Source organism: Barbus barbus (genome assembly GCF_936440315.1).
Source record: "Barbus barbus genome assembly, chromosome: 25".
Lineage (NCBI taxonomy): Eukaryota > Metazoa > Chordata > Actinopteri > Cypriniformes > Cyprinidae > Barbus > Barbus barbus.
In genome coordinates, this window is record NC_136753.1 from 24,501,039 (window position 1) to 24,525,407 (window position 24,369).

General features: G+C 36.6%; 1 protein-coding gene across 1 annotated transcript; it reads left to right on the forward strand.

Annotated features, from left to right (window-relative positions):
- The first annotated feature begins 1,741 nt into the window (after positions 1–1,741).
- On the forward strand, positions 1,742–24,354 carry LOC306845228 (protein CFAP20DC-like). Its single transcript, XM_079377900.1, has 11 exons — positions 1,742–1,879; positions 3,476–3,655; positions 3,794–3,907; positions 4,647–4,778; positions 8,767–9,062; positions 14,301–14,636; positions 16,651–16,821; positions 20,733–20,804; positions 21,749–21,810; positions 23,455–23,546; positions 23,992–24,354. Exons 1-11 carry the CDS (start codon positions 1,825–1,827, stop codon positions 24,102–24,104), a joined length of 1,623 nt encoding a protein of 540 aa, XP_079234026.1. The 5' UTR covers positions 1,742–1,824; the 3' UTR covers positions 24,105–24,354.
- The last annotated feature ends 15 nt before the right edge of the window (positions 24,355–24,369 follow it).

A 24,369-nucleotide genomic window follows, 5' to 3' on the forward strand; every position in this document is an offset into this window, starting at 1 on the left:
CTAATCTCGTGTTTCTTGTTCCTACAGTTGGTCTGATTCAGAGGTTTCTGATTATACAGGTCAACGTTCCTTTGGGAAGAGATTTTTCCACTGAGTTTTTGTAAGTCTCAGCTTTTCTTTCTTTCTTTTGTTTTTAAATTCATCATTAACAGGTTCCTTCCGACATCTATTTTCAGTCTACTGAAAACGTCTTGTTGTGCTGCTATAATATAGATGAAATTCAGAGAAAGTGTAGAAGGTTTATTACCATGGAGGGTGAATAAATTCACACTTTCACGCATGCAGATACCACTCCTACACATTCCTCTATACACGCATATACACAAACAAGAAAATGATTAAAAATCTTTCCATCTGCCTTATACAGAGCAAGCAATTTGGTTAACTTTTCAATGCTGTCTTCTAGAGTGACTGACGAAGAGCATCTAAAGAAGAGACTCTACTTGTCTACTGTGCACAAAGAGCTCTCAGCAACTCCTTTGCATGCGAGAATACCTCTAACGTGTCTCAAACGCAATACTGTAAGTCCCGACTGCTGCATTCTCTGACTATCTGCAAATGAGCAGTCAGATCAGTTGATCTTAGCTCAGTGAGACACTTTGTAACATGACCACAAAAATGACCTGAAAAATGTTCTTGAGCTAGTGTGATAAGGCACTAATGTCTGTGTGCAGTGGTGTAATCTGTGTATCGATCTGGACTCTCTCACCGCTGAGATATTCAGAGGGACGCGCTTCCTGTCTCTGGATGGCATCATCATCTCCGCCTGCTGTAAGGTCCGCCGCATCTTCACGATGAAGAATGAACCTGCAGACTGCATGGATGGAGGTTAGGGAAAAATGCATCCTGTGCTTTACTTTATGTATACTATTTTGTAGACCACATTTGGGTTCACTTTGGTGTCCCATTATACTTTAATTAGAGCATTCAAACTGTTTTTAGTTAAATAATTGGATATGTTAGATAAACTATTATCTAATGATCATAAATGTAATGTTTAGTTGTGTCCTGCATTTTGTGTCCTGCCAGTGCATGATTTTTCTCTTAATATTAAAAAAACAACAACAAAAAATCCATAAAATTGAAACCCAAATCCATGAAACCTAACAAATGAAATCAGTTTCTGCAGCATGGCAAATAAAATGGTTTTCAAAGGTTGTAGTATTGACTGCATATGTCAAGCTCAGCTCTTCAGACCTGTAGTTATTGTAATAAAAAAAATAATATATATATTATATATAAATAAATAAATAAATATACAATGTGACAAATATAGCTTGCAAATATAGACAAACAGTAATATTAATAATAAATGATATATAATATTAATATTATACATTATTAACAAATATGTATTTAAAAACATTTTATATTATATTTGTTAATTATTATAAAATGAATGGTAATAACATTTAAAATATATGAATGAAATTAATTAAACTGTAGTTAAACTGTATTCAAACATTCAGAAAATGACATTTTAAAAGAAAACTGCACAAAAATCTCACAGAAAACACAAAAGCTTCAAATGTATTGTTTGACCTTGGTTGAATGTCTGAAAGTTAAGAACGTCTTTTCACTGACCATTTGTTGAAAAGGATAAACAATTCATGGAAAGTGCCAAATGCTTCGCCTTAATATTCTATTTTTGACATTTTAGCCTAGATCTGTTTCTTTACTTGGTGAAGCATCTTCATAACATTGATTTCTTTCTACTTTTTGTATTTTACTCAAGGTTTACAAATAAGTAATGGTCCAAAAGAAGAGATTCCGAGGAACTGTCAGTTTCCTAGTGAAGTTCAGCATGTTGTCCAGCTGGTGAACATGAAGACAATGGGACAGACTGATTTAAAGAGTGGACCTACAAACTCAGATGCCGGTCAGTTACTTTATAGTTCAACACAAATCTCTTCTTTGCTTAGATTCTATTTGTAGTTTTACATTTCTATAACTGAACTGAGTCAAAGTTTTGTGTTTTTTCCTCGTGTTGTTTGCTAAACAGAAGGTCAGACCCTCTGCAGAACTCTCCTGCTATTTGCTGTCTGTTAGTTTGCTGACAAGAGACACCTCTTGCCAAGAGAGCTCTAATCATCTCTCTTTAGTCACATACCTGTCCACTCTGCCAGCCCAGTGAGACCTTCATAGCCATTCTTACAGTTTTTATTTATCCAGACATCTGTTGGCCTCATATCACAGTGCCAGACTGCTGTCATCTCACCCTTAGATTCTCAAAAAAGACTCAAATAATGCCCTAGCAAGATATTAATATAACAGGAGGTCAATCACTGACAAGAGGTGTTGGACTGTAATGAGATCATATAAAATGTTTCTACATATACAAATATTGCAACAAAAAACCGCAGTCTCTCGTTCTACATGAATCATTTTTCCATGTTTCATCACCTAGCAACAACGTATCAAAACACCGTGGACCTTGTGTGTGAAACCGTGTAGATGTAGCTTACAGCCTTGGATCCTGAGCTGGCTGCTATATTGAAATGACAAATGGCAGTATTTTGTGTTTTGTTGCCAGGCTGCCATGACCTTAACGCTGCTTTTTCTTGCAGCACTGCGCTAAATAACAATTGAAAATATGCCAATTGCAAACCAACAGATGGCAAGGGCCTTACAATTGCAAGGATTATGGATATGAAAACAGTCTATTGTCATAGAGGGTGTCATGATATTGTTAGTCTAAATACAAACAATATTATATTATCTATTTCAATATATATAATCTATTTCCACTTGAATGGCAGATGTTAGAATACTCAGTTGTTAATTTGGGCCGAATCAATCCATCTTTCTTTCTTTCTTTCTTTCTTTCTCTCTTTCTTTCTTTTAGCATTACCTTACTTCTCATTCATTTTAACTTTTTAAAGATTTTAAGAACCTTTAACAACCACATTTTTTAATGTGTAGTTAAAAAATAGTTTTTCAAACCTCTAGACAAAACTGTTTAAAAATATATATATATATATATATATATATATATGTTTGCAAGTATTTTTTTTCAAGCATCATATATAATACATAAGACTTTTAATGGCTCATGATATAGTTAGACTATGGAGCTCACACTCAAAAAGGAAAAAAAAAAAACCATCTCAATACAAATTTATTATAGTTGTTGTTATTTATATGGCCAATAAGTAAAATAAAATTTGATAACTTGTAAATCAGTGAAATCTGACTACTTACATAAAAAGCATATAAATATTAGTCATCTCTTTATTTCTCCCAAAAATATGTCTTAGTAAGGTGATACTTAAATGCTAAGTTTTATGACCAAAGCTCTGCAGTGATCATCTTCAAAAATTACTTACAGTATAAAAGTTATTATATGTTATTGTATTAAATTCTATATTATTTAGAAGCCTTTAGTTAGAAATATGCATATACAATATAAATGTGGGCTTTATAGGGTTACATAAGCTAAGCTTTGGTAATCTTTTTGTGCATTTCTGTTTACTAGAAGAGACAGGTGGCGTCAAAGCATCCATCACAAGGGGTCCTACACCACGGGACTCCTCGCATATTGCTTTCGGGTCAAAAGTTATCGGACCCCCTCCGCTCACCGCCAGGAAGAGCAGCACATCTACAAACAGAAAGGAAGAAAGAGCTAAGTCTGAACTGAGCCTCAACATACCGTCAGGCAAATACACATGTTTATTTTCTTGACATATAACATATTCTAGTAGACTTTGAGGTTAATAACATTTTTTAGATTTCAGCAAGAATGTAGTTTGGATTAAACAATCTTTTTAGTACTGTTTTATGTTTCCGAATCTAGGCAGAACTGAAAATGTACAGCCACGACCGCCACTTGAAAGGCCATCCGCTGAGAAAATGGGCTCTAGGAGACCACAGAGAATCCAGAATGTGAGGAGAGAAAAATCAAACATGGGTGAGTTTATTAAACACACTGCATACATTTTAAACTATTGTTCAAAGGTTTGGTGTCGGTACGATTTTAAAAATTTCTTTGACAGTCTCTTATGCTCACTATGCTGCATTTATATATTTAAAAATACAATAAAACAGTAATATTGTGAAATATTGCTATTGCAAATAATTGTTTTCAGCAGCCATTACCCCAGTCTTTAATGTTACACGATCCTTCAGAAATCCTTCTAAAATGCTATTAAAGTTGTGCTTTTTAGAATTTTTATGGAAACCGTGATACATTTTCAAGATTCTTTAATGAACAGAAAGTTCAAAAACAGCATTCATTTGAAACAGAAATCTTTTGTAGCATTATAAATGTCATTACTGTCACCGTTAATCAAATTATCTTTCCAATATTTTTTAAATCCCACTGGTCCCAAACTTTTGAATGGTAATGTACATTTTCAGTTATGTCAGTCAGTTTAAGTATGTTTATATTGTCATTTTTACAAAATTTTATTTCATTTATTTTTTGAATGTTGATTTAAACAGAACTTTTCATGTCCTCAGTACTGATATTTTGCCTGTGGCCATCAAAATGAGCACTTGTTTTTTAGAAATGTTAATCAGACAGATGATTTTCCCCCTAGAGATTCATGCCACGAGTTCTCGTGAAATTAATTCCTTGTTGATTTTAGAAGTCTGCTGCTACTACAAAGTCATTGTATTTTATTTTGGTCTCATATGTACTCTCTAAGATAAAGAAGGTGGCAAAATTAGCCTGAACCCAGAGGGACCTGAGCTTCAAGGAAAAATTGCATTATCCTCACTTCAAACTCTGGGCTCTGACTTACCAGCAGAAGACAGACTAACTGATCCAATTCTACGAGGTGAGTAATTACTAAATGTTGCTCACATGTTATAGTTGGGATCCTTAAACTACTGGTTTGACCTGACACCCAACTCATAAAATAAAATAAAATATTTTTAAAATACAATAAATCTTACTGGTGGTTCTTTCTATGGTAACCACCACTATTATTATTACTCATATATCAGTGAATAAAAATCCAAACTGTTTTGCTACAGACATGCTGTAATGATACCTCAAATTGTGCAACTGTGCTGTTGTCCATTTATATTTTAGTGATCACACATATGATTTTCACGTGATGGGCAATACAATCAGATGAGAACAAAACTGAACTGGGCTGAAAAATGACACTATTGTCTCCTGTAAGGCTGCTTTAGCTCATCATTATTCATAAAATGCGCAACATTGACAGTTACTATATTAACTATTCTTAATCAACACTGAACTGACAGGAAAATTCCACTATTGTCTTTAGCAGAATTTTAATTTGTCCCATATTTTACGAATTTGGCATCAATGATTCTTTTGCTTTTCTGTTTAATTCTGTACGTGAAGCTGCTTTGAAACAAGCTCTATTAAAGCTTTCTATAAATAAAGGTGTTTTGACCAAAGGTCTAGCAAACCAAACATAGCATATGAGCGATACTGGAATCTGTCTCGACGCCAAGACAGAGGCCACAAGCAGTTGTTACACGTTAACAATCCTTTCGTGCGGAGTAGGTCTAACTCGAACTTCCCTTTAGCAGAGGAAAGAGAGTTCATTAGTGGTAATGGGACATTAAGTAAACTGTGTAGGTCAGAAAGAAGTCTCTGGGGTTCAGGCAAGCTTGCACCGTGGGCAATTAGAAAAGGTGATTACAATATAAGCCTGTTCAAAAACGTGCCAGGAATCGAAATATGCTAAACCCCTCGGAATGGCAAGAACGAAGGCAGCTCTTGAGAGGTGCTCTGTGAGCGTGCATGCTTTAATTAGATGAAATGCTACTCTGTGAAGAGCTTAATAGAGCCTTTGCATCACTTTATCTGATATGGCTATTATGTTGCTGTTTTCATATTTCATTTTAATATGTAATCAGTTGTTTAGCCGATAATGTCTTTATGATCCATGCATGTGAGCAAAACAAACAGAAAAAAACACAGGCCGTTAAAACAAAACATAGTTAAGGAAATCACAAATGAGATCTCTGTATCTCAGTTAGACAGCAATGAGACTAAATAGGGGGAAAAATGGAGATGGGTGAAGTATCTAGCTTGTGATGAGAAAAAGACTTTAGTGATCTCAGAAAGTCTTTGCACAATTCATCCAAAAATAAAAAAATTGCTGAAAATGTACTCACCCTTTGGCCATCTAAGATGTAGATGAGTTTGTTTCTTCATTGGAACAGATATGGAAAAATATATCATTACACTACACTACCTCCTCACGAATGGATCATATGCAGTGAATGGGTGCCGTCAGAATGAGAGTCCAAACATCACGATAATACACAACAAGTTAACGTCTTGTAAAGCAAAAAGATGAGTGTTTGTAGTAAACAAGTCCATCATTAAGATGTTTTTAACTTCAAACTGTTGGTTCCAGCTAAAATATAATTAGATGTATTGAAATAAAATCCACTATCCAAAAAATTGCTTTGTCCAGTGAAAAAGACATCTCATCTGAATCATGTGGACGGATTTGGACATGAGAGCACAACAAAGGATGGAGAAAACATTATTATGGATTATGGACTGGTATTTTGGCCATAAATGGTGAAGTTTAAAGTTAAAACACCAAATGATGGATTTTTTTTCTTATAAACACACAGCTGTTGGACTCTCATTCTGATGGAACCAATTTGCTGCAAAGGATCCATTGGTGAGCCAATGATAAAATGCAAAAATTTTCTCATCTGTAACTCATCTGTATCTTGAATGGCCTGAGGCTGAGTATATCTATTTTTTTAGCAAATTGTCATTTTTGGGTGAACTATTCCTTTAAATGAAACAGCTGAGAAGTCTTATGAGCTATAAAAGAGCAACCACTGAGTAATAAAAAAAATAATATTTGCTGTAATATTTCAACATTGATCTAAATGCATTCATCTAATAGTCCAAATGACATTATGGCAACTGTAGCATCATCAAAATGCCTTGTGCATTTGTGGTGGACGATGACAGTCATAAGCCCGAGTAATTTAAAGCGCAAAACAATTTGTTCGGGTCTCTGATGCCTTTTCTTTGTCCTTGTCTCTAAGTACGAGAAAGTACAGCTTAGGTTCACAGTTCACACAACTTCACAGCAGTTTAGACTTTTTGCTGCTGTGCATTTTGCTGAAGTAGATCAAAGCGCTGTACGCTCACACGGCAAATTCATCACTTGGTCTCTGCGGTGTCTTTTGCTCCCTGCTCTCTGGGTGTCTTCTCTTTAGTATGAGGGCATGCAGACCCCACAGGCACACATCGCCCCGGCTGAATTATGATCTTACTGTACCATTGCTCCATATCTACTAATGATCGTGTTTTTGTGTCAGTGGGAAAGCCAGAATGTCCCCCCTCCCTCTCCCCCATTCCTGAACCCACACACACACACACACACAGAGTAAGTTAATGCTATTTTTCTGTTATTCTCTTAGGACCGCAGATGTAAATTCCTGCCATCTACATGTTTAAAATATAGTTTCAATGCTTCTCCCCCATTTATGTATATGTTAAGGCGTAATTAAAGCATAATGCTGCAGTTATCAAATGAAAGAGGTTGGACGAGTCCTATAAATTTCTACTTGCCCTCAGTTGGCAAGCGTAGTAGAATTCATCTCAATCTTCAAGGATTCTGCTTCTGCACTTATTTGCATATGCTCATTAAAATGAACGCAGGCGAGAAACACAAGTGCCGCTATAAAAAAATGAAAGACGAAACATTATGTTTAGTAATTAGATCTCTATTATTAATCTTTATAGAAACAGTAAGTCAGTGGAAGAAAGAGAAACAACTAGAAATTGTTTTCTCAACATTATTACCATCAGGCCTTGTTTTCAACAGAGCTTTTTTTCACAGAAACTGTGCACTTTGGCAAATAAACAAAAGCAAAATCTCTCTCCTTAAATGAGATTATGTATCCTCTCTACTGTTATTGCCAATGTAAGTGTTAAAATAATTGCTAAAAAATTATATTTACACTCCCATTTAAAGAGTTGGTGTCTGAGTTTTTTTTTAATGTTTTTAAAAGAAGTCTTTTTTTGCTCACCTAGGCTGCGTAAATTTTATTTGATCAAAATGCAGTAAAACAACGTTTTTGTGAAATATTATTACATTTTAAATAACTGTTTAATATTTGAATATATTTTAAAATCTAATTTATTCTTGAGATGACAAAGCTGAATTTTTAGCATCATTACTCCGGTCTTCAGTGTCACGTGATCCTTTAGAAATCATTTGAATTGCTGATTTGTTGCTTAAATAACATTTCTTATTATTATCAATGTTGAAAACAGCTGTGCCACTTAAAACTTTTGTGGAAACAATGTGAAAGTTCAAAAGAACATTTATTCATTTTTAATAACAATATAAACATATTTACTGTCATTTTTGATCATCTTAATGTGTTCTTAATGAATAAAAGTAGTAATTTCTTAAAAATAATTCTAATCTAATCTTTTGAATGGTGGTCAATACAGTTGCCAAAAAAAGTATTGGAACCATTTTTGATACTTAGGCAAACAAATATATGAATTTCAGTGCATTATACTTGCCTTTACAACTAGACAGTGTCCAAATAATTTAGTAAAACTGTTGATTAAACATTTTTCAAATTTCATTTAAATACTGTAAATGCCACTTTATGTTTGTTATATAGTACACAGATATTCATACATTTGTATGTGTGGCCTAAGACTTGTCAATCAGTCAAAATAAAGCCAGACAGCATTTAAAAATAAGACAAAATACTATACAAAGTACAGCACATTTTAAATGGCAACAAATGGTGATATTACTTGAAAATCTTCCTGTCATATTTCTGCAGACACATCAGGGTCAGCCTTCAAGCCTCAATGTGCTGCTTCACCTCCAGAGCGTCTGCTGACTACAGATGATGCTGACCTTTGTGACACAGAAACTGAGCTCTCTCTCTGCGATGAGGAATACGAAGAGGAAGTCTTCACTTTCTCCTCATGCCCTCACTCAGCCAGACGAAATCAGGCTAGCAGCAACCCTGTTGAGGATTTGACCTTTGGCCTTAAAGGCCACAAGCTGGTAACAGAAGGAGAGCGCAAAGATGCATGCCTGGAGGATGATTTTGTCGGTAGTGAGAGTGAAGAGGTATGGCACGCAGACAACATACACACACTTTAGCATGCAGAGCCAGCAATAAATTGATGGCTTTGACATTAATTGATTTAACAGGACTTGAGACTTGCTTCTCACATCCAATTAATAGATTTGAGGACATTCAGAATTTTACTCTATTGGGCTATCAAGTGGCTTGTAGAGCTGCACAACAGATAATTAGAGCTAAATTGTGATAAACTGTGTACAAAATAGACATAAAAAATCTTCTACTGTAGACAGATCTTCAAATGAAATCACTAAGAGATAATGCATTTTCAGTTTCTGTCAGATTGGATAAGTCGGATGGTATTACTATTTCATGAGGAATATAAGTTGGTGTAATTAAAGCATAATGCTGCAGTTATCAAATGAAAGACGTTGGACAAGTCCTATAAATTTCTACTTGCCCTCAGTTGGCAAGCGTAGTAGAATTCATCTCAGTCTTTAAGGATTCTACTTCTGCACTTATTTGCATATGCTCATTAAAAATGAATGCAGGCGAGAAACACAAGTGCCGCTATAAAAAATGAAAGACGAAACATTATGTTTAGTAATTAGATCTCTATTACTGATCTTTATAGAAACAGTAAGTCAGTGGAAGAAAGAGAAACAAGTAGAAATTGTTTTCTCAACATTATTACCATCAAGCCTTATTTTTAGTTGTGCTTTTTTTTACTGTATGGGTGCACTTTGGCATGGCTGATGCCTTATTTTCTTTTTTTAAGTTGGGATATTTAGCATTCATTTAATTTATAATAATAATAATAATAATAATAGTAACAATAAAAATAATAATAATACATTTAATTGAAATATTTTTTATGAAATTATATTCATCCATCTATCCATTTTCTAAACTGTGTGTTCTATGTTCGCTCTCAGGTAATATTGAAGATTTTTGTTTTCAATGACATCAAAACCAAACGAAATGAAACAAAACAAGACAAACATATTTCCAATGTCATCAACATAAATAAATAAATAAATGATAATGCTGTTATTCTTTAGTCATTCCTATGTTGTTTTAAACCAGCATGCATTTTTTCTTCTTTAAAGCAAAAAATAAGATATTTTAAAACATTACAATGAAACAATGAAAGTAATTTTTAAACAGTTAATTGTCACGAATCCGGTTCGTGATCTTCCGTTTACTCACCACCAGAGGTTACTCCCCCATCACATTGACCTTCACACCACACAGACTGTTGCATTTTACCCTGGACTGCATTTCCCATCATTCATTGCACTAAGTACACACAGCTGTCTCAATCACTTGCTCACACCTGAGAACCATCTCACAATCACACACCCTTTATAAACCATGGACTTCTTTTCACAGATTGCCGTGTATTGTTCTGTTTAGTCTCATGTAATTTTCGGCGTTTATCACTTACCTAGTGATAGCTGCTTTACTGAGTCTAGTGTCCAGTTCTAGTTAGTTTTGTCATTCCGTGTTACCTTGTTTCCTGCCTGTCTATCTTGGATTTACCCTTCGTCTTTCCGTTTGGACTCTGTTTGCCCCTGTTTGGACTATTGCACGTGTACTCGGATTACCCCTCTTGTCAAACCCTCTGGATATTGTTCACTGATCAAAGACCCACGCTTGCCCTAGGATTATTCTTGTGTCTTGCCCGTGCCATACCCGTTTGCTGTTGTTTGACCCTGCCTGTGATTTGACTGTTTATTAATAAAAGCTTGCACTTGGATCCGCTTGCCTCACGTCTTGTCTGCTCCGTTACATTAATATAAAATATATTTTTCTCATTGTTTACTCACCCTGATGTTTTTCCAAACCAGCATGCATCTCTTTCTTCTTTGGAACATAAAATATATTTTGAAAATGTCCTCACAATGAAAAAAATAAAATAAAAACAGCCTCCAGCTCTGCCAAGGTGTGAGGATCCCCTGTCTCCACCTCCAGCCTCCGAGCCCTGGACTCCATCTCGGTCCTCCGAACTATCTGCTCCACCTTGGCTCATAGCGCCCTAGTCTCCACCGTGGCCCGTCCTCCCACCAGCTCCACCGGGCTCCCTCGTCCCTCCGGCTCCGCCTTGGTCAGTCGTCGACCATCTGCCGCCTTAGGACTCCACTCCTCTGGCTACGCCTTGTCACTCCGCCCCTCTGGCTCTGTCAGGCTCCTCCTTTCCTTCAGTTGCACCTTCGTCCTCCGTCACTCCGGCTCCGCCGCTGCATTCCGGATCCCCGCCTCCACCTCAGTCGCCTGAGCCGCCGGCTCCGCCTTGGCCCTCCGGATCCTCAATGTCACCCTGGCTCTCCATCTGTTCGGCTCCATCCTGGGCTCCCCTTCCATCGGCTCCATCTCCGTCAGTCGTCCCCAGGGTGTCGTCAAGGCCTTCTCCACCCTGGCTCCTCCCTCCCTCGACTCCGCCCTGGGGCCTCATCCTGGCTGGTCTCTGGATTTTCATCCGGCTCCTCCTGTTCCTTGCTTCCCCTTGGCTCCTCCCACCCTCCACTCCCCCATGGACTTATTTTTTGGACTCTTTTTGTTTCAGCCCCCCTCTTGCTCCACGTCCTCCTCCAGAGCCCCCACCCTCCCTCATCAGTTTGAATGTTACGGTGCAGGGTCATGCCTTTCCAGGAGGGGGCGAAATGTTATATGTCTGGTTTTCTGTTTCCCCTGTGACCTAGTTTTGCCTATTCTGTTTAATTAGTCATTCAGTTCACCTGTTGTCTTAATTATCTCATTAGTCTCCTTTGTTTGGTTCATGCTTTATAAGTCCTCAGTTCTCCCTTAGTCTTCGTCCGTTCTCGTCTATGTAAGTTGATATTATTGCCTGTCTTTTGGATTTACTTATTAAAATACCTTTTGTTTGATCTCCATCGTTTTCCTGAAATTGTGCCTCGTCAGCCCGTGACACACAACATCAGCAACAATTCCCCATCTCCTTAACACATGTTGCCTGCATTGATTTCTTTCCAAGTTCCCTCTCAAGGAAATACGATCTAGTGGAGTCATCTGTTAATGATACCAACACAACCTGATTGAGCCCCCCAGGGGCCCTGCCATTCAGCTAAATTCATGAAGGAAACCATCAGTTTTCTTCAGTTCAGTTCATTTCTGACGAGACTACATTGAGCTCCACGGTGCTCTTGGGTTCTGCGTCCACTGAGAGGAACATCATTAATTTATTCGCAGTTGGTTTCGTCTCCTATTGGGAAATCAGTCTCATCTTTGGCATACATATGTTCTGCTGTACTTAATTAGAAATTTTTTGATTGATACCGCTGACAGTTTTATTTGCTGTTTATTTCCCTTTCCATCCCTGCCCTTGATAAATTCCCTTTTCATGTCATTGTTTTCTTTGTTTTTCATCTGCATTCTCTTTAGTAGCAAAAAAGTAGATGTCTGCATTTGTCCTCTTATTACTAATGGGAGATGAAAAAATAAATAATGACTTTTTTGAGTATTCTGAACATTATGTTTATGGTGTACCTCTCTAACTTGCACCTGTGTAAATCATTTCCACAAGAAGAAGAGGTGATTATATTCGCCTAATGACTTTCATTAATGCCACAGAGTTGTCATCGGAAGACCGATGAAGCTGTAACATATTGAAATTCATGTAACACAGCTTAATAACCACTAAACACATTCAGTTTCGAAGATAACCTGCCCAGTTTAAATAAATTCATTGCAAATAGATATAGGGCCGTGCCAGACTGATGTGTGTTTACTGAATGTCAGCATTTCTCATAGTGAGAGGAGATGACACTTTTTTTTTTATTCCAAAAAAATAAAAAAGCTGAAATATTAAAACTGGTCCCTTCAGGGGATATGAAGATGGAAAGAAAGGAGACAAAAACTCTGGCTGATCTGATGGCTGGCTGGCCGTGCCCTTTTAGTGAGGTTGTCATCATTAGTGTGAAACTTGCTGTTTAAGACTATTAGTGAAGATCAAAGCCTCACTACTTTAAAGACCTTATCTTTTCCAAAACAGAGCAGAGACAGACAACTTTCTGGGCACAGTGTCGCCCTGATTAATTACAGGTAACTCTGATGTTACTCCGCCTGTGCCAGACTGTCTCGCGTTGTGGCGATTAATGCGTTTCATCTGTGACAGCGTTGGCGTTCGTGGCTCCGAGACCCTTGCAAGAGATTTCATCATTCTCTTTATGACTCCATCACAAGTTTGTTGATAAATTTAATATTTGTAGTTTTAGGGGGAATTTTGATATATTAACGGATTTCCTTCCTTGTGTTAATGGCTCACGCTGAAAGAAAATAATTGAGCGTAGTGGTGTTATTCATTTCGATATGCCATAATTAGTGATGCTTGCTAAGGAAGTTTATTTGAAAAAAGAGAGACAACAAGAACTATTCCTTAAAGGATTTGCTCAGAATTTGCTGAGAATTTACTCACCTTCAAGCCATCAATGATGTAAATGAGTTTGTATCTTCATCAGAACAGATTGAGAAATTCTGCATTATTTGGCTGTGAATGGGTGCCGTCAGAATTTAAACAGCTGATAAATATATCACAATAATTCACACAACTTCCATCTAAAATACAAATCTTCCATTCACAAAATTGCTTTCTCAAATGAAAAAGTCGTCACATCTGAATCAGGAGAGAAATATGCACAGATCAAGCACTGTTTAAAAGTGAAAGCAGTCCAAAAGAATGTCATCGGATTTGATGTGAGAAGACAACAGAGGGTGGACATTTTTATGGATTGTGGACTCGTATTTTGGCCAGAAGCAACAGCATCTTAATGATGTGTTTTGTTTTGTACAAACATGTAGCTTTTCACTTCACAAGACATTAATTGATGGACTGGTGAAATGTGGATTATTGTTGTGTTTTTATCAGCTGTTTGGAATCATTGTCTGTTTGGACATTCTGACGGCACCCATTCACTGCAGAGGATCCATTTGGTGAGCAAGTGATGTTTATGAGTCTGTTTCTTCATCAGAACAGATTTATAGCATTACATCTTGGCATGAGGGTGAGCAAGTCTTCACTAAATTTTTATTTTTAGTGTGAACTAAGTCCTTTGTGTTACAGCCATACACAAGCAGAAAATCCCACAGATTTACATTGAAGGCAACTAGAATATAATAAAGATTAATAAGCTATCACCTAGTAACAACCCTAGCAACAACCCACTACACATCAACCATTTCATGACTTTCTTCAAAAAAAAGTAAAAATGTAGTTATTTCATACAAACTATTTCTAACACCAATTACTTATTTTTGCTTCACAGGATGAAATACATACAGCGTTCCTTCAGAGATGTGCAGTCCATTCCATTACTGCTCCCCCACCACCTCCTTCAGTCATAAAATACACAGTCCTACCCAAGTTCTCTTCTGAGCCAATTAAGACTCAGGCCTCCACAGTCCAGCATGTCTCTGAAGGACCAAAAAGGCATGAACCCATGCGAATAGCACCAACCCGCTGCCTCTCACCCAATACCAGACAAGGGAGCAGACTGGATCAGTCCGAAGCTGGCAGAGCATTGCCTGATGGAGATACCAGGATGTCTATCAACAGAGCATCTGTGCGAGAGATTTCACTGAAGAATTCTAGTCTGCAAAAGGTGAGCCCGTTTACCTTTTGAAGGGATAAAAAAGAAAATTCTATTATCATTTAATTACCCTCATGTCCTTTTAAGCCTGTATGAATTTCTTCTGTTTTTTAAGATTGTCTTATTGTTTTTGTCCATACAATGAAAGACAAAGGGGTAAAATAAAATAAAATAATTTTCATTAAATTAAATAATTCATATGCACGCAAGCAAAAATCAAGAAAAAATAGGATTTAAAAAAAAAAAAATTATTGTTAAGCTATAACAATAAAAGTTAATGGTCAATGTTGTTTGCATGCCAACATTTTTCCAAACATTTTCTTATGTGTTCAGCAGAGGAAAGAAAGTCATGCACGTTTGAAACAACATCAAGGGAAGTAAATGATCACAGAATTATCCCTTAGAGTAATCAGCACAAAGTTGCAAGCATAATTTATGTAAGATATAGAAATATAAATATATAGCAAGCAACCGTAGCAAGCATGCAGGGTTAGAGGGGATCAAATCAAGCACATACTTCAGCTGAATTGGTGCACTCCAGCAGAGTGGCTTGTTTATGAGGGCCTCTGTTCTTATTGTAATTTCAGAACTGGAAATTCTTATCTTCCCTAGAGGCTGGATATTTTAATCTGAATCCATTCAGATTGAGGGGAGTGGGTTGTGCCCTTGCATCTCTGATGCATTTGGAAATTGCAAATGGCAAAATATTGCAAATGGCTTGGACATAGTGTTCTTTTGTCTTCGTGACTAATAAAACATTTTCTGGCGTTTTAAACTCCCAGCAGAAAATTCTATTGATCAGAGGTCGCTCTTTCTTAGCTTTGGAGATACATTACAATAAAATTACTTTATCTTGTACATTTGTCCTATATACTAGACACAAATTAGATATTTCTTCACACACAATCAAAACCTAAAGGGATGCTAACATTGCAAAGACAATAAAAAAACATTGTAAATAAAGCAAAGATTATTGGAGTATGTTTTGCAGGAAACTACTGTTTCTGTCTTTTAACTTCTACATTTCATGTTTAAATGTGCGTGTTGCCATTGTTTTGTAATTATTTGTGAAATTTAATAGCATTTTTCTTTCAGTGTGTACACAATCATATACATTGCATTTTAGTTTTATGTAAAAGGGATAATTCACCCAAAAATGAAAATGTACATTTAATCATTTACTCACCTATGTCATTCCAAAGCTGTATGAATTTCTTTCTTCTGCAAGATGCAAAAGATGATATTTTGAGAAAATAAATAAATAAAATGAAATGATCATGTACACAGAGATAACCTACTCCCCTATCACTACAGATGCATGCAAGGAATATCTTCACAAAAGAAGATATTTTGAAGAATATCCATACAATTTTCCTGTTTTGTCCATACAATTAAAGTAAATGGGGAACAGTATTGTTTTTTACTTCAACTGTATGGACAAAAAACAGAATATTAAAATATTAGAATATCAAAATGACAGAATTGTTCGATAGGCTTGAGAAGCGGTAGACTTCAAAGCAAAGTCTCCATTTCTTCTCATTGTTGCCTAAAAGAAACAACTGGGATATCAAAGACTACTCATTAGTGTTCTTTCCTCTCTTAGAGGTTGGAACATGTTTGGACTAAAACGGGTGCAAGCATTTAGCACAACTACCGCAGACTCTCACCACAGGTCTGAAACGGTCATTAACTAAATGTTTTAAATGGAGTTTGATGTGGGAATTACTGAGGATCATTACAGATGCCCCATAACACTACTTTCCTCCATTTAAACATGGCACATATCTTTGATGATTCTGAAGTTTGCTGAGCTTATCTGGAAGGTTGCTCATAGATCCAGGTAGGATTTCATATAAGTGGATTTCTAAGCAGCAGGCAACCATCCCTGCTGATGTCTTGGCCTTAATGGGGGTGCCAATTAGTTTGTAAGCTTTGATTGATTGCTTGCTAATTAGCTATACCCAGTAACGATCGGTCTCATTACAAAGTGGCACTGATGAAGTAATGAGATTTTTGGGCTTTACAGGTGAGTGTCGATGAGAGGGTTCAACCTTTGGGCTCCAGCAGGTGTGATCTGAGGAGAAGTCAAGACGAAGAGGATGAGGAAGATGAGCTGCGAATGTTGGCCAGTTTGAAGAGAGAGCAAGAGGAAGAAGGAGATGGAGACATTGGCGGCCCAGGCCTTAGTGCATCACAGGCAGGAAATTCATATTTTAGCCTAAAATCAAAACAAGAAAGCATTGAAGAAATTGTATACCGCTTATGCCCTCCAAAAGTATTGGAACAGTAAAGACAAAATTGCTCTGTTGGCTGTGGAGCAAAGACATTTGCAAATATGATTAAAAGATGAATATGAGACAAAACTATAGAATGTCTCATTTTATTATTAGCCATTTCAACACATACATGTTTTACCAAATAAAAAGAACAGCACTTTTAGAGTTCATCCCACTCATTGATGTGAGCATAAGTATTGGGACAGTTGAACATAAGGCCGATATAAAAGATTAAAAGCTATTATTTAGTTGCAGATCCCTTGCGCACAATCACAGCAGTGAGTCTGTGACCCATAGACATCACCAGACTCTTGGTCTCATCATTTGAAATACTTCTCCCAGCCTTTAATGCAGCCAATTCCAATTGTTGCTTGTTTTGGGGAGTTTCTGCCTTTACTCTCCTCTTCAGCTGGTGAAATTCATGTTCAATAGGATTTAAATCTGGAGATTGACTTGGGCAATCTAAGACTTTCCATTTCTTTGCCCTTATAAATTCCTTGACTGAACTGGCAGGGTGTTTTGGGTCATTGTCCTGATGCAATATGAAGCACTTCCCAATGAATCTGGTGGCATTTCCTTGAATATTGGTAGGCAAGATGGATTTGTACCCTTCCAAATTCATTCTGCTACTGTCATCATACATTAAGTCATCAGTAAAGTTGAGAGGGCCTGTTCCAGAGATGGCCATGCATGCCCATGCCATGACAACAACTCCACCATGCTTTACAGATGAGGCTGTATGCTTGGGATCATTGCAGTTCCCTTTTTTCTCCACATTTTTGCTTTCCCATCACTTAGATAAAGGTTAATCTTTAAGCCCTTTCACACATAAAGACTTTTCCGGAAAATTACCGGTAAATTGTCTTAAAGACATCATGTGTGAACAGGACCTTTTCAAAAATACCGGTAAATTCATTCCGGCAATTTACCGGTATGAGAAGTTGTAACATTACCAGTAGATTGCCGGAATTCTGCTGTGTGTGAACGCAGAAGGAAAATTACCGGTATGAGCACGTACGAGTTCAGAACGCGCTGACACAGATGACGCATTCACTCCACACTTTCCCATGTATTAGAGCTCTAGCAAAAACAAAGGGCATGGAGAAATCAAGAGTTTGGAAACCACCAGCGACACCAGCAACCAACAACGACCTGATCAGCTGAGAAAAGAACAGTAGTTGATGACAGACAAATCATAAAAGCTGTGAAAATGAACCCTAAAAGGCATGTCTGTAAAATCACCAACAACTTTCAGAAAGTTGGGGTGATGCTCTGACAATCTACTGTCCTCAGGAGACTTTGACACAGAATTACAGATACTACACAGCAAGATGCAAACCTCTGACCAGCACCAAAAATAGAAAGGCAAGATTAGAGTTTGCAAAAAAGCACAAAGCTAAGCCGGAAGAGTTTTGGAACTGTGTTCATGGACCGATGAGACAAAGGCCCCTTTCACACAGTAATACCAGTAAATTGCCGTAAAATTATCAGAACGACTTTACCGGTAAATTCAAAAATGCGCTGTTCACACAGGCAACATGTCCGTCGCACAGACCTCTGCATTTGTGTAAACATAACTGTTTTTTTTCAACTGTTCACATTTACTTAAGAAAAAACCTGGATACTCCCCAGGACAGCCATTTTTGCGTAATTTTGTGTGTATTTGGCCACTTAATTCAACAACAAACTACGTAAAATAACTCAATATGATACTCGCTATAGGCGGCTTTGGATGTGACTGTGAGCGCTCAGCCTTGAAACAGCCTCTGGAGCGCGCGAGTACCGATTGGTTTAAAAAGACGTGCAAATTATACAATTTTGTGACTATGCAACAATGACCCAATTAAGCAAGTTACAAATTTGTCAACTGTCCCGAAATGCGAGCGAAAGTCTTGGATCGGTGTGCAGCAGCTCGTGGCAGACGAGATGCGCTGATGTGAAGTCGCTTTGATAGAGTGAAAGAGAGAAGACGCGGACCAGCTGAATCACTCACACTGTTTTCAAATGACTGATTTAATCTGCTAGTTTGTGTGGATTTATTTACTCTTATATAACCTACTTGCTATCTTGAATAAATGTTTGCAGGAATTTCCCTCATTATAAACTTGAAAGCTGCGGGGATGAAACTAAGAAATATACACACAATCCCCCACGAAATTCTGGACATGATTAATTATAACTCTATTACAGAGATTTGTGAAATAAAATTTCATTCTTTTTTTTTTATTTATTTTTTCCCCAGGCCTGGAAATGGCTGTTTTCAAAATTTAATAAAAGCAACTGATGCATGCTGTTGATCACTTAAGCTGGCCCACCAATGTGATCGGCTGAATGCTCCGTTACCTCTCCTCTAATCACATGCTGGATCCATCACCCCGCTTTGTTCCGGGACCTCGAAATTTTCAAATTAAGCACTGGTTTGTAGTCGTCTATTACGATGTCTTTGGGACAAAAGCAGCTGCATGAATGCAAAAGTTTGAAACAAAAATGAAACCATCAACAAAAAGACTGATCGCATATACCCCTCCATGTTTACAAATACAAGCGCAGCCATTGGAGGTTAATGATGTCACAGAATTTACCAGTATTTTGGAATGGATGTGTGAATGGTGCTTTTCCGCAAAAAAGACGGAATGTTGTTGCCTGTGTGAACAGCACATTTTTTAATTTACCGATAAAGTCGTTCCGGTAATTTTACAGCAATTTACTGGTATTACTGTGTGAAAGGGGCCTTTGTCTCATCGGTCCATGAACACAGTTCCAAAACTCTTCTGGCTTAGCTTTGTGCTTTTTTGCAAACTCTAATCTTGCCTTTCTATTTTTGGTGCTGGTCAGAGGTTTGCATCTTGCTGTGTAGTATCTGTAATTCTGTGTCAAAGTCTCCTGAGGACAGTAGATTGTCAAAGCATCACCCCAACTTTCTGAAAGTTGTTGGTGATTTTACAGACACGTCTTTTAGGATTCATTTTCACAGCTTTTATGATTTGTCTGCCATCAACTACTGTTGTTTTCTCAGCCGATCAGGTCGGTGTTGGTTGCTGGTGTCGCTGGTGGTTTCCAAACTCTTGATTTCTCCATGCCCTTTGTTTTTGCTAGAGCTCTAATTGACTTCCTCTTTTCTTTTACTATCCAAATTGCTTGCTTTTCTCTCAAAGTCAGCTCCCTCATCTTCATCCTGGTTTGTGTGTGTCATCATCGAATGCAAGATTCAGAAAACAGTCCAAATAACTGATACAACACATTCCCTGCTTTTAATATCTAAAGAATTAATGCAACAGGACACAGCTGATCACTTACAAAGACCCATGAGGCAATACTTATGCTCACATCAGATAGGGGCATGAACTCTAAAAGTGCTGAACTTCTTAGCTGGTAAAACATCTATGTGTTGAATCACCCAATAATAAAATGTGACATTCTGTAGTTTTATCTCATATTCATCTTTTACCGGTAATCATATTTGTAAATGTCTTTACTCCACAGCCAACAGAGCAATTTTGTCTTTACTGTTCCAATACTTTTGGAGGGCACTGTACATATATATATATATATATTCAGTAAGGATGCAATAAATTGATTGAAACTGAGAGTAAAGACATTTTTGACATTACAAAAGATTTATATGTCAAATAATTGTTCTTTTGAACTTTCTATTATCACAAAATATTGAGCAGCACAATTGTTTTCAACATTGATAATAATAAGAATGTTTCTTGAGCACCAAATCAGCATATTATGATAATGATATAATGATTTCTAAGGGATCACATGACAGTAAAGATGTGTGTGTGTGACAATACCAGTAAATAAACACTATTTTATCTTCCTTCAGGTTCACCACTGCAACATAAGTCTGAGTGCAAGCAGCGATGACACCTCGACCTGGACTCAGTGTATTCCTTTGGTGGGCTTACAAACCACACACACATACACTACAGACATTTACGGCAGTTATAATTACAGAAGTCAAGAGCATTGCCTCACTTAAGCACAGTGCAGGAAGGCCTGAATTCCTTCTTCATTATTAGGCTCCTCAGTTGTACAGAGTGCTTTGTATGGATGAACTGTAGCTAGCAGGCAAATAATAGAGTGCATATTAAAACTGTTTTCCTAAAAAGAAGGGCAATCAAACAGTTTATATATAAAAAAAACACTAATTAGAGTGAAATAAACTCCCATGGCATTTCAATATCAGACCCTATCCATCAGTTGTTGATGTTGTTGTTCTCTGTTGATTAGAAAGATGCTGCAACTGCTAATCATGCCTGGGATTGAGAAACTGCAAATTAGTGGACTGTAGGATTGTGAAAACACAGCAATACTGCCACCATCAGGCTAGTGGAACATGCACAATTATCAAGTGCTTGTGGTTTTTGTCTTAGGAACCAGCTTTTACATTAGACATCAAGTGGCTAAACGGCACTGTAACAAATCATTTATCATGCAGAAGTAAAAGAAAAATTTTATATTCAAAGATATAGTTTTAAAAATCATTCTAAATTTTAAAAAGTAAATCGCACAATCCACACCACAACTATAACAATAACATCACTGAGGAATGATATCGGTGGAATCGCTTTCTAAATTTTTTTTTTTTTTTCCAGCTGATGGAACAGCATTAGTATTAGTCTCTATCAGAACAGACCTGCAACTCAGTTTGATTCACGGCCCACCGGTTTAGAACCACTGCTCCAAACTATAAAGGCTTAAATCATTATTTTACAGCAAGGAATGCAGTTATCCAGAACATATTATTTTTTTCTCACTAGACTAGAGCTAATAGTGGGCAGATATGGCCCCCGTACCAGATTATAAATACACAGTACTTATTCTCTCTGTGCTTCACAGCCAGTGGATCAAGGCCAGCACTATCAGAAAGAAATGAACCCTCTTCTTCACTCTAATCCCAGGTAAGAGAAAAATACAGTATTTTTAGCCTTTCCAAACCTGTGAGGCATAACTCTAAGCCATTATGCTAAGCCTGTGAGTATCTTAAGTGTTGAGGCTCAGACGTGATTCACGTGAATGAGTCATTTCAGAACTTTATCATGCGAGTTCATAAGAGAACTCTTGTCAGCCCTCAGGCTCATGCACGTTCAATAATTTGGACTTCTGAAAAGTGGTAAGAAAATGTGATAGGGATAGCTTTTTGGGCACTGAATATTTTGAAGTTTCCATTGACAATTGTATCCAATGGTTCCAAGATACTAAAAAGAACTTTTGAACATCAAAGCATAAAAAAGAGAGCAGGTGGTGTGCTCCACAAAATTTTATGCCAGCCTTCAAAAGATTTGTCTGCCATTCATTTCACGACAAACCTTCCAGACTGTCTACATAAAGGAGCACCTTATTTCTTTTTGTCTCCTCATTCTTTTCCTTAGCTTTTGACTTTAATGATATATTACATATAATCATCATCATCATCATAATTTAATAACTATTTTGTCAATATAATATTTATATACACCATTATTATTATTATTAAAAAATATAGTTTAATCATAATAACAATAATTAGTAGTAGCAGCAGTATATGAATAAATAAGATCAAAATCAACAATAATAATAAATATTGGTTATTAAATATAACTATATTGTTTATATACTATTTTTATACTGCTACTACTTCTAATAATAATAATAACTGTATGGCAAATGATTGTGATATATATATATATATATATATAATGATAAAAATATTTATTATTATTATTAATGTAGTAGTAAAAATATAATGAGGATAACAATAATAATTATTATTGTATTTTTAGTATCAGTAATTAATGAATTGCATAAACAGAATTATTATAATATTATTAGTAGCAGCAGTATATAAATAATAAATAATACATTAAGAAGATACAAATAAAGAAAGAAAATCTACACTGCAATAATTACACATTGTTTAGGAAGAAACTGATTCTGCATAATGACTGTTTATAAGTAGACTTTTAAATATAAATTAACCGATCAAAAATCATTTATGGAGCTGTGTTAATATGTTAATGTTTTTGTACACACAGCATAATTATGGCTAGTTTCCTACACAGAACTTTTCCTGTCAAGGGAAGCTGCCCACACTGCCACGCCTCGGTGATTAATTAAGCATGGTTGTCAGGGACAATGAATAAGCAGGAGTTATGCATGTGCTCAGAGGCTTGCATGTGTCACCTAGCTGTCACCGCTGCAGCAGAGCTCGCTGGGAGGTCAACATCTTCCTCCCTCCCGTCTCACCAGGGAGCCTGTCCATCAAATCCACATGGTGCCTTAAAAAGTGTCATGTAAATGAGAGAATATGAAAGAGAGAGACATGCAGAAGGGGGTCTTTCATTTACAACAAGAGGTAACATGTTAGCGACAGAGCAGGAATTTCAAAAATGGGCTTTGATGCAGCTTCGTATGATTCCAAAAGCTTTTGTATAATTAAACTACAAATCATAGGTTAAGTCAGAAAAAAGTATATTTTTAGGACCATTAAAACCCTGGCTCCCAAAAAGAAAGAAAAAAATGTATACACTATATTTGAATGACTATATGGTTTAACCCTCTTGTAGAGAATGGATGGATGTCCTCAGCCCTCCGATAGTTCATCCAAATCAACAGATGGCAGATGGGAAAGGAGACCACGGCAAGGTCTCACCAAGAGGTATGACACCAGAAAAATCCCCATCCTGGGCTCATATTCTCAACCCTTTGTTGCTAAAAATAAATCATGATCTAGATTTCTCTTGGACAGCGAAGAACTGGTACAATTACATTCATGATTGATTTTTCCTTCTTGATCTAAAACCCACAGTGATATTTTTGTGACAAGACTCTTAAACTCTAGGCGAGACGGGGGCAAGTTTTTAGGATATGGAGTATTTCTAAAGACAGGTTTATTTTTGAAAGTCAGTTTCTGTCTTTGTTAGAAAACATATGAACTGTTTCTGCAAGATTCTATGAACAATTTACTATATGGGGTATGCAAACCTTCAGTTAAATTGCCTATTAGAAGCTACTGAATGGCTTTTACTGAAATCAGTTTTGAAACACAAAACAATTGCAATATAGCTTATATATCATAACTCTTTTTTCTATGCTATCCACAGGGTCTACATTGCACAACAACAGTGGAGAAGAAGAGTTTCTCAATTTAATGTACGACCCCTGCCTCAACTGTTACTTTGATCCACAATCTGGGAAATATTACGAACTGCTCTGATCCTGAGATGAGTTACATCTACAACCATGTTGTTTAATACTGCCATTTATATGTATGGATTAGTTGAAGCATGTTGTCCTTCATAACATTTAATGGTTTTAATGGAAATTTGGGATTTAATTGTATTTTTTGTAACTGTTTCTAATGTAATATTAGTTCTTAGTTCTAGATTCATATTCAAGCTTGTTTAAGATGATAACAGAAGCTAAGTTTTCAGTAAGCAAGAAATAAACTCGTATTGTTGAATGTTTATTAGTCCTCCTTT

Bases quoted from the DNA above. Each gene is read 5' to 3' on its own strand.
- LOC306845228 (XM_079377900.1), top strand. From the start codon at position 1,825: ATGAAGACAATGGGACAGACTGATTTAAAGAGTGGACCTACAAACTCA. The intron at 16,822-20,732 runs GCAGGAAATTCA...ATCTTCCTTCAG, and splicing joins CAGGCCTTAGTGCATCACAG to GTTCACCACTGCAACATAAG. The intron at 23,547-23,991 runs GTATGACACCAG...TGCTATCCACAG, and splicing joins CGGCAAGGTCTCACCAAGAG to GGTCTACATTGCACAACAAC.